We start from the raw sequence: 17,683 nt of genomic DNA, 5'->3' as shown, positions 1-17,683 counted from the left end.
CATTGCGAGTCTGAATGCCGACGGTGGTTTCTTAGTGCCAATTCCAGCTCAGAGCTCTGGTTCCTTAACGTATGACTTCGCGAAGATCATTTCACCTGACCTGACCTCTGCACAGGCCACGGACATACGTCTCCTGCTCGAATCGTGCAGTGACCTTTTTGATTTCGGCGACAGGCTTTTAAGCAAACTTCTGTTTTTTACCACCATATAAACACCGGAGACACGAATCTTATTCGTCGGCGTCGGTATCGTGCATCGCATGCTGAGCGTAGAGTAATTCAACCAGGTGGAGAAAATGCTTCGCAAAGGGGTCATAGAACCATCAGCCAGCCCTTGGGCTTCGCCTGTCGTCCTTGTAAAAAAAGATGTGCTACCTGGCGTTTTGACGTCCATTATCGCCATTTAAGCAAGATCACTCGAAAAGACGTCTACCCACTATCACACATCGATCAAACTTTGGACTGCTTGCACGGAGCTCCATACTTCTCATTCATTGATATTCGATCAGGCTACTGGCAGATTTCTTTCTTTCTTTCTTTATTATTTCCTCAGACACAGTCTAAGAGGGGGCGGAGGCTAAAGGCGACAGAGCGCCTGACAAGGGCCCCGGCTCCCTTGCACAATAAACACAGACCAAATACATCAACAAAGTTCAGTCAGACAGACATAGGTTCAGACAGTGGGCAATATTAAAAAGGGAGACTAGTCACTGCTCGAATATGAAGTCAGCAAATAATTGGTAAAAAATATTTACATGCGCAACATAATGGCTGCAACGTAAATACAGAACAAAGCAATTTAGTTATCAGTCGGCACGTTCAACAACATCATTCATAGCCATGGCACTCATCACAAAACCAAGACAATAACCAAGCACAATTTCACAGCCGTGTATAAAAATTGCACTAGTTGAGAGAAGCATGGCAAGGAGAACAAAGCGCACTTTGTGAGGTAATTTACAATAATGAAAACATAATGTCACTGTTCACAAGAAACTTCCTACAGTATTTCTTAAATGTATGTACATTTTTATTAAAGTCGACTTGCATATCTCTTCTGTTCAGAGCATTGGTTATTTGAAAAGATAATGCTTGCCTTCCGTAGTTGGTTCTAACTTGCGGCATTTTTCGTTTTGGGTTTCGGGTACTGTATGAATTTGAGCTGGGTACTGCGGAAATATGTAACTTGTATTTATTGATCCATTGCAATAGCTTAAAGTAGTACACCTGGTCAGCCTTCAACATGTTATATTTGGTAAATAATGGATGTGTTCTCAATAACTGCTTGTTGCCTTTAAAATTTTCCAGTATGCGCAACATTTGCTTTTGTAATACATTAAGTTTGTTGTAGTCGGTAGCCGTTGTTGTTCCCCAAGTCAAGATTCCATAGCTCATTCTAGAGTAAACCAGTGAATAGTATAGTGCCTGCTTTAAACGTTTGGGTATTAGATGTTGTACTTTGTAAATGCACCCAATGGTGCGAGAAAGGCTTGATTTTAGGTGAATAACGTGAGTATTCCATGAGAGATTGTGGTTAAACCAGACACCTAAAAACTTTTGTTCAGTAACCTGTTCCAGCAAGCGTCCTTCAAATCTAATGTTAACCGGGTAGCAGTCATGTTTATTGATTGGCTTAAAAATGACGTACTTTGTTTTATTTATATTTAGACTCAAGCGATTTCTTTGAAGCCATGCAGATAACTGTAATAAGTAGTCATTAACAGACGTCTCTAAAGATTGCATGGTTTCTCCGGTGAAAAAAACATTGGTATCATCTGCATACATTATTAATTGCGGGGATCCATGTATTGCTATAATATCATTTATATAAATAAGAAAAAGTAGGGGTCCCAGAATAGAGCCCTGGGGAACGCCCTGTTGTACTTCGAGTCTGCTGGAGGACCAATTGTTAACACGTACATATTGATAACGTTTCTCTAGATAACTCCGGATTAGTTTTATTGCTACTCCTCTAATACCATATTTTTCTAATTTTCTTAACAAAATGTTATGTTGAACAGTGTCGAAGGCTTTGCTGAAATCTATAAATAAGCCAAGAGTGAGCAATTTCTTTTCTATATTTTCAATTATCTTATCTTTTATGTCAACGAGAGCAATCTCTGCTGATTTGTTTACTTGAAAGCCGTACTGAGCTTCTGTTATTACTCGGTGTTTATTAAAGAAACCGCTTAGCCTGTGATTGATGACGTATTCAAATACCTTTGAAAACACTGTCAGAACTGAAATGGGCCTATAATTATTAATGTTGGTCTCACCACCGCCTTTGTAGACAGGTGTAACTTTTGCGATCTTCAAATCATCTGGAAAATCTCCGCTAAGAAGCATCTGGTTTATTATATGCGATAATATGGGGCTTATCAAGCTTACCACATGCTTAATAGGCAAAACTTTTATCCCGTCGTCTCCACAAGCGACTTGGTTTTTTAGATTTCCTATTATTGTTTCGATTTCATGAGACGTTGTAGGGGCAAGCATGATTGACTCCATCAAGCTATTTATATGTACGCAGTCACTGGAAGTGCCATGCTGTCCTGAATAAACACCTACTTTAACGAAATGTTGATTCATAGCTTCTACTAAATTGTTCCCAGTTAGAAGCACATTGTCAATGCAGATTTCCTTCACACCACAGTCAGCTTGATTTCTTGCTAATATGTTGTTTAGTAGCTCCCATGTCTTTTTGCCGTCATTTTGAACATCCTGGAATTTAGTTTGGAAATAATTAGACTTTGCGTATTTTAGATCCGAGTTCAATTTGTTTCTCAGTTGTTTGAATTCATTCAGTACACATGGATCTCGGGTTTTAAGAAACTGTTGAAATTTTCGGTTTTTCTCTTTTATTCTTCTGTGCAGCTCCCTAGTAACCCATGGTTTTCTAATCCGTTTACTTTTCTGAGTACTTTCTCGGAGTGGAAAGGCCAAATCGTAGCAATGTTGAACTTTCATCAAGAAGACCTGGTAAGCCAGTGTGGCGTTACGTTGCTTGAACACATCATCCCAGTTCTCTTCTGCTATATAGTTATGAAACGTCATCAAGGTATCATTAGTTATTGCTCGATACAAAATTTTTTCTTGAGGAAAAACATTATTTTTCTCGGAAGGAAAGCCCAAGCAGAACACTGGCAAATGATCGCTGATGTCATATCTGAGAACACCAGCCGTAACATTTGCATCATCTATGTTGGTAACACACACATCCAGACACGTGGCAGTATCTACTGTGACCCTGGTTGGCAGTGATATCAGATTAGAACAGGCATAGGAATTTAGTATGTCATGAAAGTCTCTTGCGCATGGACTATCTGATATGGTGTCTATGTTGACGTCACCGAGAAGCATAAATGGTTTTGTTACAGTCTGTAAAGTGCGAAGAGCATTGTCGATGAAGTCGATAAATTCCATCGATTTGCCTGCTGGCGGTCTGTAGATCGCGCCAACAGTGACGTTCGACAATTTGACAAACAGGCTTTCAATAACTTGATCGCATCTAGTCAGGTCGCTCAGCACTTCATAATGTACACTCTCCTTTATAAAAATTGCTATACCACCGCCCCTTTTTATATCCCTACTAAGGCTTACGCACTTGTAACCAGGAAGATGCGGTGCCGTGTCTGTGTGTGTTAGCCAAGTTTCTGTTAATACTATTGAAGAAAAATTAATGTGTAGGGACTGAAGAAGTATCTCAAGACTATCCACTTTGTTTTTTAGGCTTCGCATGTTTATATGTATAACTGAAAATTGTCTTTTGTTTGACCTGTGCTTTTGATTAAAAGTTTGGCAATCGTAGTACTGGCAATCATTTTGTCCTGCCATCATTTTTCTGAAGTGTGTCGAACAGGTGGGTGCACCATTATCCTTAGTTTATGTTCTCCAGATCAGACTGTCTAGCAATTCTGATAGCAACCGAGCCCTCGTCTTTTCGAGCAAGAATTTTCCCTCCAGAGCACCACACGAACTTCCATCCTGCAGACTTTTTCTTGGCGATCGCAGCTCCCAGAAGCCTTTTGTTTAAGACAGTCAAATGTTCATTCACATATACCGGAGAAGCTTCTCCTCCGTAGTCAAGGTCTTTCGTAGTTATCCTTTGTTTTTTGCTTTTTTGCAGGATTACATTTCGCTTGGTACGCTGTACAAAACGAACTACTATGTTTTTCTCCTCCGAGTTGTGTACAGCGACGCGATGACAAATGTCAATATCTGTGTCAACGATTGGCTCACCCAAGAAGACGCCAATTTTCTTAACGACCTCTGTAGCATCTCCTTCTGTTGGCACACCCTTGATTTCCAGATTGTTAGATCTCTGATGCTGTTCCAGCTCTTCGACTCTGTTGCTCAATTTGCGGTTCTCGGCTACAAGTTCTTCATTTCTTTTCACTAACCCTTGAAATTCTTTTCGCAATTCCTTTAACTCTTGCTTGATATCATTTACACCATCACATGTGTCACTGCAGAATTTCACACTTTCTTTCAAAGCTCTTAGGTCAGCCTGAAGTTCGCGCTTCAAGTCATCAAGGGCCTTAAAAAAATCTTTGGCGTCCTAAGTCATAACTAGGTCGAAAGCGGGCAGCTAAGAGAAGTGGGGTAAGGATACAAGCACAGCACACAGTAGGCTCTCGATCAACGAGAAACAATACGACACTCGTGGCGCACGTTGTGTTCGGCAACAGTGCAAGGATAGTAAGGATTTGTTTGAGGATAGCAAGTAGCCTCACCTGCAGAGTAACAGGAAAAAAATTAAGTCCGTATTCCCTGTGCACTGTCGCCGAACTGTAGTCGCAGTTGGCTGTCGTCCTCCTTAAGTACGCTGGTGTGGCCCCGCCGTCGTAGCCAACTTCTCAATGGAGCACGCATGCGCCAGGTAGCCACCCGAACGATGTCCGAAGATGATCAGATAGCAGCCGTCTTTGCTGGACGAATCGGCCCTTCACAGCAGTCGATCCGTGGCAGGGACTGCAGAGTAACAGGAAAAAAATTAAGTCCGTATTCCCTGTGCACTGTCGCCGAACTGTAGTCGCAGTTGGCTGTCGTCCTCCTTAAGTACGCTGGTGTGGCCCCGCCGTCGTAGCCAACTTCTCAATGGAGCACGCATGCGCCAGGTAGCCACCCGAACGATGTCCGAAGATGATCAGATAGCAGCCGTCTTTGCTGGACGAATCGGCCCTTCACAGCAGTCGATCCGTGGCAGGGACTGCAGAGTAACAGGAAAAAAATTAAGTCCGTATTCCCTGTGCACTGTCGCCGAACTGTCAATTTCATTTGATACAATGGACAGCGGGAAGGCGGCCTTCATCACGCCTCATGGTTTATATCATTTCAAAGGCATGCATTCTTGCCTGTGCAATGCTATTCTTGCGGTCTTTCGAAAAGCCGGTCCCCAAATGAACTGCATGAAGTCTCAATTCGGACGCCGTCAGATTACCGTGTTGGGACACCTCGTTGATGCATCCCGTGTACAACCAGATGCGGAAAAAGTTCGCGCCATTCGCAGCTTCCCTTGGTCACGTACTGCCTTTGACGTGCGCTGCTTCATCGGCCTGTGTTCTTACTTTCGACATCTAGTCAAAAACTTCGCCGACGTTGCTCGGCCTTTGACAGATCCTCTAAAGAAGAGCACGCCATTCTCATGGGACCCGGAGCAGGCTCACGCACTCGCCGCTCTCATCGGGTTTCTCACCAGCCCTCTCATACTTGCCCACTTTATTCCATCTGCACCGACAGAAGTCCACACTTACGCAAGCGGCCACTGCATCAGCGCTGTTCTCGTCCAACAGCAGAATGGTACCGAGTGCGTGATAGCTTACACCAGCCGCCTGCTGTCACCTACCCAGAGAAATTGCTCCATCACCTAGGGGGAGTGCTCGGCTTTAGTTTGGGCTGTCGCCCAAGTTCCGGCCATAATTGTGTGGCCACACGTTTTCGGCCATTACACACCACCATGCCCTTTTGCTGGCTGTATTTCCTCTGAAACCAGACAGGGCGGCTTAGTCGCTGGGTTATTCGGCTCCAGGAATTTTCATTAATTGTCAACTAAAAGTCTGAACGTCTGCACAAGGACCCTGACTGCCTCTCTCGTCAACCCGTGGATCGTTCCGATCCTGCTGCGTAGGATCCAGTCTCCTGCATGATGGCTTTTACTCACATGACAAACATGCGCGCTGAACAACAACGCGACGAATCCTTGATGCCCATAATCGCGGGAGTGCAATCTGGCAGCACCCACGGCACATGCGGCATGTTCGCGCTGCACGATGGCATCCTCTACCACGCAATGTCCACCCTGATGGCCCTGAGTTGCTCCTTGTGCTTCCTCGTCATCTGCGATCCTGTCGTTCTCGAACAGCTTCACGGTGCACCGACGGCGGGACACCTTGGAGTTTTGCGTGCATGCGACCGCGTACGACGCCGCTTCTTCTGGCCGGCACTCTACCACCCTGTGTGTCGTTATGTCGCGACTTGCGAATTGTGTTAGCGCCGGAAGAAACCTCTCCTGGCACCTGTCGGACGGCGCCTTCCCATTGAAGTTCCCTCTGAGCCTTTCTTTCGTGTAGGCCTTGACCTGCTTGACCCTTTTCCGACGACAACTAGAGGGAATGAGTAGATCGTCATCGCTACTGATAACGTGAAACGCTACGCGATAACAAAGGCGTTGCCGACTAGTATGACAACTCACGTCGCCGATTTGCTCCTTCACAACGTCATTCTCTACGATGGTGCTCCTTGACAGTTACTTACAGACCACGGCCGCTCGTTCTTATGGAGTTGTCGATGACCTCCTCCGTTCTTGTGCCACTGAGCACAAGCTGTCCACCGCCTACGATCACAAACGACCGCTCTTACGAAACGTCTCAACCGAACATTCAGAGATGCTCAAGATGTACGTCTCCAACGATCACCGCGACTGGAACGCCACGTTGGCCTACGTGACATTCGCGTATAACTCGGCCCGACATGACACCGCAGGATGTCTTTTTATCTTCCCTTTTATCCTTTTGTATCTTTTTATATCCTTTAATCCTTTTACCTTCTGTATGGCTGCGACCCCACATTGTCGTTTGACACCATACCACCTTTTGTGCCACGTGTTGCAAGTGAGTACGTTCGTGATGTCCTCGATCGCGCTAACATGGCGCGCCAAGTATCCCGTTCTCGTTTATTAGCCTCACAGCATATACAGAAAGAGCGTTAATACCGGTGCCATCGCGATGTTAAGCTCACCCCAGGTGTTTATGTGCTCCTTTGGTTACCATTTCGATGGGTCGGCCTCTCCCAAAAGCTTCTCTCTCGCTACGCAAGGCCTTATAAAGTCCGACGTCAAGTTAACGCCGTCAATTACGAGATCTCGCCATTACAGTTTGATCCATCTCCAAGTCCGATGCCTGTTGACATTGTGCACGTTTCGCAGCTGAAGCCATACTTCGCTGGCGGTTCTTAGCCTGACTCGTGCCGAGACGGCGCTTCAGCATCCGGTGGTTCTGTTACGGAAGGATAAAAGAAGAGAAAGGTGAAGAAGATCGCGAGGCGCTGGCTGCTGCGTGTTGTTGCTGAACAGCCATCTTAACCACATTGACTCTGCTTATATATATATTGTAAATATAGTCTGTCTATACTCCCAAGATCACCGTAACAATATTGTTTGGTGATGTCGCAGGGGTGATTCAAGAATCCTCAAAAATGTCTGCACTCTCAAAATCTGGAACCTGCACGAAAGAGCAAGAACACGGGATTCTAGATAAAGAACAGAATTTGCAACAAATTTAGTAAGACGTAATGCTTCTCTTTCTAAGAGGATTAGAGGACGGGACTTGTGGGCTGGAGCTCCAGAGAAGAGCGAGCAACGAAATTCTAATACAGGGCGAACGTACATACGATATATGATTAGGAGTGTATCTCTTAATACTATTCGACGACTCCTCAGCCTACGCGATTTGCCAATTGGACGGGCACCTTTTCCAGTCACATGATCTATGTGTGGGTGCCACTTGAGATAGGCGTTATAAATAATTCGAAGGTATTTAACAGACTCTACCTGTGGTATATCTTGAAGGCGGTGAGACAGTGAGATGTGCACTGTGTTCTGTATCGGAAAAACGAGAATAGCACATTTGATGGCATTGAGTATAAAGTGATTAACAACTAACCACCTCTCTAGAGCACAGAGGTAGGTTTGCAATCATAGGTATAGCGTGTGGATGTCGTCTGCAGATGTGAAAAACGCAATACCGTCTGCATAAACGTAAGTAGTTACTTTTTCATGACAGGGTAGTGTGCTCATGAGAATGTTAAAAAGCACCGTGGAAATGACTGAGCCTTGCGCTACGCCTCTCGTTTGTTTGCACCTACAAGAAGAAAAGCCGCCTTTGCAGCAATAGAATTCTCTGAATCCTGAAAATGACTGAACCTACGCTACTATACACCCACAGGATGTTAACCGATTTATCAATACAGTGTGCTCCACGGTATCGTATGCTTTAGCGATATCGAGCGTCACTAAGGCAGCGTATTGCTTATGACGTCGCGCGACATCAATTGAAATCATAGCGCCGGTTTGACACGAACAAGAAAGTCGACAGGACGTGCGTTAACTATCAGCTGAATTTTATTTCAGAAAAGCATGCTGTTTTTACCGACTCAAACGAGTGGAAATTATTGCATGCGCAAACCAGCACTTTCTAGATAGGCCATTTCCTCTCTGCTCAGAGAAATTGACGCAGTGCTGTCGCAGTTTGCACCTTCTTTTGCGATCAAGCTTACTTCTACAATCTCCCTCGTATCTTTATCTGCATTTCTAAGCACCGACTACGCAATCATTAAACATTTGTTTACTCCCGCAATCATCACAATGCATGAAGACATGTCCATCTCGATAACAGTTCAATTTTTGCTTGTGTTTGCTGAGCCTGTCATTGAAGCATCCGCCTGTCAGCCCTATGTATACACTCTGCCACACGAGAAAGGGAAATTATATACGACATCTTGCGCGCATTGGACAAACGGCGACCGATGGTTCTTCGCGCCACCTCGGCTTATCTTTCTCACCAGACATCAAGCCTCACATATGCTTGATAGCTTTTGTGGAGCTGAAAATACAACAGGATAGTTAGCGCACGTGCTGTCGTCTCTCTTGTCCATGTCATTGCAGCACTATGACTTCAACTGATGCAACGAACCAACTAGCCCAAAAATCTGTACTCTTGTACGTCGATCGAGTTGTTTCCGGCTTTCTAAGTCGACGTGTGCATGCCATATGTAGCAGCCGACCCTGAAACCAATCTTACAGGGACTAAGAATAGAATTATTAACAAATTTCACGGAGTGAAGAATCCTCTCAATTAATTTTACTACGTTTGTTGTAAACGCAATGGGGCTAAAGTTCTCCAGTACATATCTTCCTTCTTCCTTAAGCATCAATATTGCTTTGGCAAGCTTCCGTTTCAGTGGAATGCAAGCATATTTAACTTAATAATTTACCAGGTCTAAAAGAATGGTAGGTGATTCCTGTAACAATATTTTTAACATTGCATCTGTGACACCGTCAAGGCCAGGGGCTGTAGTCGGCAAGCATAGTGCAGCCTCATTTAGCTCAGATAGGGAAATTGGAGTAAAGCCATCCGAAGGATCTAATGTAGAAAGAATAGCCGGAAGCCAGGCCGTAAATCGAATTTCTAAGTCTTTGGCAATCTCTTCTAGAAAGGCGCTCAATTCTTGCGGAGTCAAAACGATTGAGTCTAATGCTAAGGGCGTTGGTAGCACCTTCCTGGCACGATGAAATGCGAATAAAGCGCACTTACTTTTTGAATTTTATAGAGTATCGTAATGCCTAATATCATATTCATCTTCGGCTCGATTAACAGCACGCAAAAATACACCAGCGTGAAACTGGTAATTTTCCCAATTTGTCGGGCACTGATTATGCAGAAGCATTTACCAAGTGGCTTTTCATTTTTCTATAGTCCCGCTTACACTCATCATTCCACCAGCGACAAGTGGTGCCTTTAGCCAATGAGGTGACAAATTCTGCTTGTTTCCTGGAACCCTCTAGACTTGAGCAAATGGCTGAAGTGGTTTCCTTATCACTGGCATTGACAAGTTTCAAAATGGCTGAACGCAGGGAAGTCTTAAATATCTTATGGTTCACAATTCTGCATGCCTGGTATTCTAAAGATGTTATTGGACAAATGATTTCGAATGACACCGGAAGATGATCACTGTTGGTTGCTGAGTCAACCGCTACCCAAGACGAAGCCTTGATGCCAGCGTTACAAAATGTTAAATCTAACACCGAACGAAAGTGACCTCTAGCAAACGTAACTGGTCCTGTGTTGTGACATGAAAGGTGACTATCACTAGTCCACTCCCACAGTCGCTTACCACACAAATTTGTTTTTAGCCCCCACGACACGTGATGCAAATTAAAATTTCCTGCAAACAAAATTCATTTTTCTACAGGCAGCCACAGCCCTATCAAATTGACGAGTACTTTGCACACCGGCGGGAAAATAAGCATTTATAATTGAAGATGGACGCTACCCTGGGAGACATAAATCTATTGCCAAAATTTCGCAGTCGGAATCCATAATTTAACAAGAAATTTTAGCCTTGTGACAAATTTTACTGGTAGCAAGTATCAGTAGTCCTCCACCTCATGAGTGTCGATCTAATCGGAAAAACCGAAAACCTTTCAAGTGAAAATTTTTGTCTGGCAAAAGCCAAGTTTCTTGAAGAAGTATGACATCTAGATGAAGTTGAATAGATAGGCAAGATATATATTTAAAGATGAGAATACAGAGTGACAGTTCTCATGCAGTACTTTCAACTGTCCAATTGCGTTTATCGCACAGCAGCGGTAGCTGCTGCTTTTAGAATACTTTCTTTAAACATAGGAGATGGTTCGCTTTTTTTTTTAATGTTGGTTTCATACTTGTAGAAATTGGGGACCCCATACGCTTTGGAGCTCGAGTGTCAAGTTCCATATCTTTGGCACTAACTGTGTCTGAATAAGATGGCTCATCCTCGCCGTCTCTACCTCGTTGCTAGGCAGTCGAGGTGTGGCGTTAGATACTGAGGACTGCATCGGTGTCTTAGTGGTCTGCATTATTGGCGTCATCTGACAGGAAATTATTTGCGCTAAGCAACCAGATAGGCTGCATATTGTATAGTGCAGACTACGCATGCGTCACACGTATCGGCCTGAACTGACTGACAGCACGAAGATTACGGCAACACGTGCCTGTGAATGCCGATGACTATATATAACCTGGGTGTTTCCTGAATAAACGTTCCTTTCATTCTTGGATTCCGTCCAAATGATACACGGTGTACGAACTGGGGTCGCTGGATTAACGTGACCACTCAGAGCGATGGAGCTAGTCAAGCCACCAGAGCATCTGCAACTTTCCGGCTCATCCGACAACATCGCGAAGAATTGGAACCTGTTCATCCAGAAGTTCGAACTGTTCCTACAAGCGACAGCATCTACGAAAGAACCAAGGCCAGAAGCTGTCAAGGCTGCACTGCTGCTGAGTGTTGCTGGCGACGATGCACTTGAGGTGTTTAACTTCATCTTTCTGGAGGCGGAACGCAAGGATGATTACACGACGGTCGTGCGGAAGTTTAAAGAGTACTGTGAAGAACAGCAAAACGAAGTCTATAAGAGATACATCTTTCGGTCAATAACCCAGGACGAGGCAGAGCCCTTTGGGCATTTCCTGCGCGATATGGAATCCCAGTGGAAGTATGCAGTCACAATGGCCGCCAGTTCGCGTCTCACAAGTTTGCCCCCTTTGCGTCCAGGTACGATTTCAAGCACGAGACATCTAGTCCTCGCTTTCCACAGTCCAATGGACTAGCGGCGAAAGGCGTCCATATAGTAATATGGATCATAAAAAAACGCAAGAAAATCACGACGACTTCTCGCTGGGCCTGCACAGCTACCAATCTACACCACTGGAGCACGGTCGTTCCCCGGGTAAGCTGTTGCAAGGCAGGAGACTACGAACCAGGCTTCCAGACTTCATCTCGCAACCTAAAAATTTTTTGTCTAAGCACAGACAACTTGGCGCCCACAAAACGGACCTACCAGTACTTCGAAAACGGCATGTGGTGAGGATCCGAGATAAAGCATGGACCCGCAAAGCACAGGTCGTGGGACCGGCTGCGCCGAGGTCCTATCACATTGTTACTGAAGATGACCAAGCACTTCGTCAGAATCGGAGACACCTGATTCACACGCGTGAGCCATTTCGACACGATGACCTCGACAGCGATGAGCCGGAAAGCGAGGACGACCAGCCGGTGACATCCCCAACTGAAGTGCACGCAAACTCGACTCAACTTACAACACCGACTCAACTTACAACTCGTCAGCCGAGACGGCTGCAGTACGACCACAATTTCAATCAAGTGCACTTTTTATCTCGGCTTCATCCAACTATTTAACAGAGAAAGGTGTATCGTGCAGACTACGCATGAATCGCACGTATCGGCCTGAACTGACTGACAGCGCGAAGATTACGGCAACACGTGCCTGTGAATGCCGACGACTATACATACCCTGGGTGTTTCCTGAATAAACGTTCTTTTCATTCTTGGATTCCGTCCAAACGATACAGATATCAATTTCTCCATAGTTTTAGGCGTTCCTTTTTTCACAGCAGAGTCAACTGCTTCCGAGATGTTAAGATCCATGCTTGGAGTTTTGCGCGCTGTAACACCTGGGTATCCGAAGGCTGTGTCCTTAATAACTGCAATTGCATCTTTTCGGGAGCAGCGACAGCGGTCGATTATTTCAAGAGTTTGTATTTCTTGAGCGTGAGCTGAGCAGTTCGAATAATCTGCGGGGTGTGTTCCCCCACAGAGGCAGAACTTTTGAGATTCTGCAGAGCATTCACTTGCAGGATGACCTTCTCCATAGGTGCGGCAACGCAAGCTCGACTTACATTCTCCTGCGCTGTGCCCTAATCACCAACAATTCTGACATTGGATTGGACGTGATGCGAGTAGTACTACCCGGAACACAAGAGGCCACACATTTCTTTCTGGCGGACTTTATGCGCCCACAAACGTTGAAATTACTGATTCCGTCGGAATCCTCTCGTTAATTACCAGTTGATTGCAATGGTAAATACCAATGACGCCTGCTGCGTAGAGCTTGTCCAGGCTTTCAGTTGGACTTATCGGGAGTATACGCCCCGTGCGAGACCCTTGGTGCACCCAAGGTGAGGCGAAATGGAAGCACTCACCGGGGTGGAAGCGAATGAAGTGCATTTCGGCGAAGTTCCACAGATTGAGCCTCTGCAGTCGGTTCGTAGTCTTTCTTCGGGGCGCCGTTTTTCTTATCACGCGCCTACATCAAGAATTTTACGATGAGGTGCGTTTATTTAAAGATTAATCGATGGCGAAATGTTGCTGCGCCGACACCGAGCCCCTCCAAAGACAAGCCCACTTCGTGCTCCTCTTCTTCCGTCCTTGCTGTCGCTTTAGCGTAATAGTATCATTATTATATTATTAATAACGGTATTAGTATTATCTCATTAGCCATCAACAGTCGTTTAACAAGGTATGTAGCTGGAGCCATTGGTTCGACACGATGGCTTACCTTCGCCAGGGCAGCTACACTTATTGACACAGGTCCTTCACGAAACCAGCGACATACCTGGTTTGACCACTCACGATCGCCTCTATCATTAGTCTTCCCCTTAGCCTCTACGTAATATTGCTTTATTAGTGCAACAATCATTAGGCCTGCCATCATGGTAGGTTTTAAGGTGCAGCAGTACTGCAGTTTATCTTTTTTGAGTAGCAGCGCAAAGGAGAAGTAGCGGCACTCAAAGGCGGCTGGTGCGCGCAGAAGCTAAGCCCAGTGGGGGTGAGAGATATGGACCATGCGCCGGTTCCTGAGAGTAAGAGCGAGGGTGACATGGTGTCGCAGCAATGCCCTGTCCCCTCGCGCAACACCTGGCGCGGTGTTCCCTTTCGCAGATGTTCACTCTCGCCCACTCTGCTCCGTCGAGGCGCATTGAAGGGGCGGATGCGGCGAGAAAAATTTGACAATTGCGTACTAAACCCTAAGCATTTTTGCCACCAGATAGGCCATTGGTAGATGCACATAAGCTAGGAAAGGCAAGTAAGCAGAACTATGCAAAAACGAAGTCACAGCCGAGCCAAACAATTCTTACGCATTAGTAAACAATTATCAGAATTTGTGCAGCTACAAGAATTCCGACAATTGTCAACCAATATTTAAGCATTGTTTGGCTCTGCTGTAACTTCGCTTTTGCGAAATTTTGCGGATTTGCTTTCTTTTTCTAGTTCATACGCACCTACCAATGGCTTTTCTGGTGGAAAAGAAGGCTCTCAGGCTTGAGTAGACAAATGCTACATTTTCTCGCCACATCCGGCTCATTCAGTGCAAGCGTACCAATCGAGTCGGAACGCCGGGGTCGAGCTCGTCCCGACGGAGCAGAGTGGTCGAAAAGGAACACCAGCTGCCACAGTATCGCGAGAGGCGTCGCGTGAGAGGAGAGCGCATCGCCGCGATCACCCTCTCTCGCAAGCGCGTATTAGGCCCGCCTTCTTTCTCCTCGCAAGTTCTCGCCTGCCTTCTGACGGCACCTCGTGAAGAATGAATGAAAACGCACCAAGCGTCTCGACGTGCTCGCATGCCCGCGAGGTGCTCATAACTTGAAGGACGCCCAGCAGCGTCCCAAAATCCCAAGTTGGCCCAGTCGCTCATTTCACTTGTGCCAACCCCAAATTTCAAGTAGGCCCACCCCGATATTGAAGTTGCTGCACCCCCGAATTTCAGCTGGGCTAACCTCAGCGCCAAACTTCAAGTTGACACACACTTACATTTAACTTGACCCGCATGCAAATTTCTAATGGGCCCATCCCCAAGTTTAAGTCGCCCCATCGCAAGATTTCAAATTGGCCTATCCCCGAATTTAAGTTGGCCCACCCTCAAATTGCAATTTGGCCCAAACAATGCTGTCTGCCTTGTAAACGCACAAAAATGTGTAATTTGTAGACATTTAACTTTTACTTGACATAGGGTAAATGTAGATTATTCGAAGCTTTTAAGGGATAAGGAACAATCTAAAGCAAGAAAATAAAATAAAAAGAGAGCGCCCATCTAGATACATAAAGCTCTTTGGAAACTGCATGGGAAAGCTTATATTAGGGGTGGGCTACGTGATATTTAGGGTTGACAAACTTGAAATTTGTGGCTGGGCCAACATAAAATGTCGGGTGGGTCAAGTTGAAGTTCGGGGCTGGGGGTGGCCCAGCTGAAATTCAGGGGTGGGCAAACTTACATTTGAAGGTGGAACAATTTTAATTTCAGGGTGGGTCTCTTTGAAATTTGGGTTGGCACAGCTGAAATGTCGGGTTGGGCAAACTTGAAATTTGGTGGGGGACCTATTTAAGTTTGGGGTGGGCCAACTTCAAATTTGGGTGTGGGCCAACTTGAGATTTTGGGGCACCCAAAGTCCAATGTTGTTGAGCATCCTTCTAGGTAAGAACACCTCTCGGGCAAGCGGGCATGTAGAGAGCCTCGGCGCGCTTTCATTTGGCAATATCAAGAACGCGCGCATGGCACAGGCTTGTGAGAGCGCCAGCGAGGGCGACATACCATCGCGGGCGGTGGTGAAAGCTTATTTATTTGGAACAAAATTGCTGCGGAGAGACTCCTAGTGGTCGGAGCTTCTCGGCTTCTGATGGGGAGCCCTCATTCCATGGCTCTCGTTGCGGCTGCCGCTCTGCGGTTCCGGTCATTCAGACTCAGCTGATGTTCCAGGCTCTCGCTGGCCAGCAGCTCCTCCCACCGCTTCACTGTAGGGTGTAGTATGTGGAGTACGGCAGTTATGGCCTGACATGCCCGCGTGATATGGTATAGGGTTTCTTTAGCTGAGCACCATGGGTATAGCATCGCAGCGACGCACTCTCCCCTGACGCAACGCTTCACGCGCTACTGTGGCAGGTTGTGTTCCCTTTTGAGCGCTCTCCTCCGTCGAGTCGTGCTCGCGCCCGGCGTTCTGGCTCAACTGGTACAATTGCATTGAAGAGGCCGGATGCTGCGAGAAAATATGACAGTTGCCTACTAAAGCCTAAGCATTGTCTGCAACAGGAAAGGCCATGGGTAGACGCGCATGAGCTAGGGAAAGCATGCAAGCAAAACTAAGCAGAAACGAAGTCATGGCCGAGCCAAACAGTATTATTCACTGGTAGACAATTCTCAGAATGTCTGAGAACTGTCTGTTAATCTGTGAGCATTGATTAACTCGGATGTAGTTCATCCAACCCCAAATTTAAAGATGCCCCACTCACAAATTTAAGTTGACCCAACTAAACTATAAGCTTTCCCATTTATTTCCTAAGGAGCTCTATGTATCTGTAAGGACATCACCTTTTTTAATTTACTTTTCGTCGCTTCAAATTGTTTTTATCGTTTAAAAGCTACCAGCCCTCAACATTTACACTATCATAACTATTAAATGTCCTGATGTGTTATCCATCGACTACTTATTACCCAGTGAGCCACGTAGGCAAGAAAATGGTAAACACACCCACATGGTAAAGCTTCGCGGTATTTGATGCGCGATGTGCTCGGAAGGGTGTAGATTTGCACAACCTTATTTGTATGATCTGATAGGTTATTGACAAAAGAACAAAGCTTTCAAAGGTACAGAACCATAAAAACTCAGTCTCTGTATGCTATGCAATATTAGGGAGGAGAGCAATGGGCAAAGATTGAGTCACCTCTGGTAATTCCTCCAGGGATCCTGCGCTGCTGCCGAGGACCTTGTCCGCATCACTCCGTAGTTGCATGTTTTAACATATTTGCTGAACCAATGGTGCGTGGCGTGCCATTGCTTCTAGCTTATTTGCATCTGTATCACCTCAATTTCTTAAACTACAATAAGCAGGTTCTCTTTGTTTCAGAATACTCGTCATGAGCGATGGGAAGGTCTTGGAGTTTGCATCCGTGCAAGATCTTCTTGAAGACCACAGTTCTACGTTTTTCAACATGGCTAAAAGTGCAGCCATATCTCAAGGCGACAAGAACCAAGGTGCAGAAGAAGAATGTGCACCAAGAGAATACACTAAGCTCTGATTTTCATGTTTCTATTTGTGACTAAATAAAATAGCTACAGGCAATGATTACTTTCTACGACGCACACATGACGCAACATACTGCGAGACGCTCAATTAAAAGAGCGGACGAAGTTATTGGTGTTAGGCCACTGCGTCCAGACTAAAGTGGACATTCTATGCATAGGATAGGATAGGAATAACTTTAATAAAGTTCCGGCAAACGACGCTTTAACGCGTCGTTTGCCACCACCAAATTCGTCCTCGTCCGGCACTCGAACCCGGGACCACCACCACCTTTCCGGGGCAGCCGCTCTACGATCTGAGCTAACCAGGCGGCTAGCAGACTCTTGCCTTTGCCTTTTGCCTTTGCCAACAGCTTTTGCCTTTGCTTCGAGTTGTTGACAAATTCGACTTCGCTCTGCCATCTGCAAGCCACCTAGTTAGCTTACATGGTAGAGTGGCTACCCCGGAAAGGCGCTGGTCCCGGATACAAGTCCTGGACCAGGACGAATGTTTCTTCAACTACGAGGCTTTTATTTCGAGGAACCCGTATGGGTTTCCTTTGTAGCAATTGC

General features: G+C 45.8%; 1 protein-coding gene across 7 annotated transcripts in view; it reads left to right on the top strand.

The window, feature by feature from the left end:
• LOC135902261 (uncharacterized) overlaps positions 1–17,133 on the top strand; it is a 761,927-nt gene extending 744,794 nt beyond the window's left edge. For all 7 annotated transcript variants that reach the window (XM_070541346.1, XM_070541345.1, XM_070541343.1 and 4 more), the window contains one exon: positions 16,956–17,133. In XM_070541346.1, coding sequence (XP_070397447.1) covers positions 16,956–17,127 — 172 coding nt within the window. In that variant the 3' untranslated portion in view covers positions 17,128–17,133. The remainder of the gene's footprint in view (positions 1–16,955) is intronic.
• Positions 17,134–17,683: the final 550 nt, after the last annotated feature.

This window comes from Dermacentor albipictus, chromosome 6, assembly GCF_038994185.2.
Source record: "Dermacentor albipictus isolate Rhodes 1998 colony chromosome 6, USDA_Dalb.pri_finalv2, whole genome shotgun sequence".
NCBI classification, from domain to species: domain Eukaryota; kingdom Metazoa; phylum Arthropoda; class Arachnida; order Ixodida; family Ixodidae; genus Dermacentor; species Dermacentor albipictus.
This window is presented reverse-complemented; position numbering and strand designations above follow the sequence as displayed.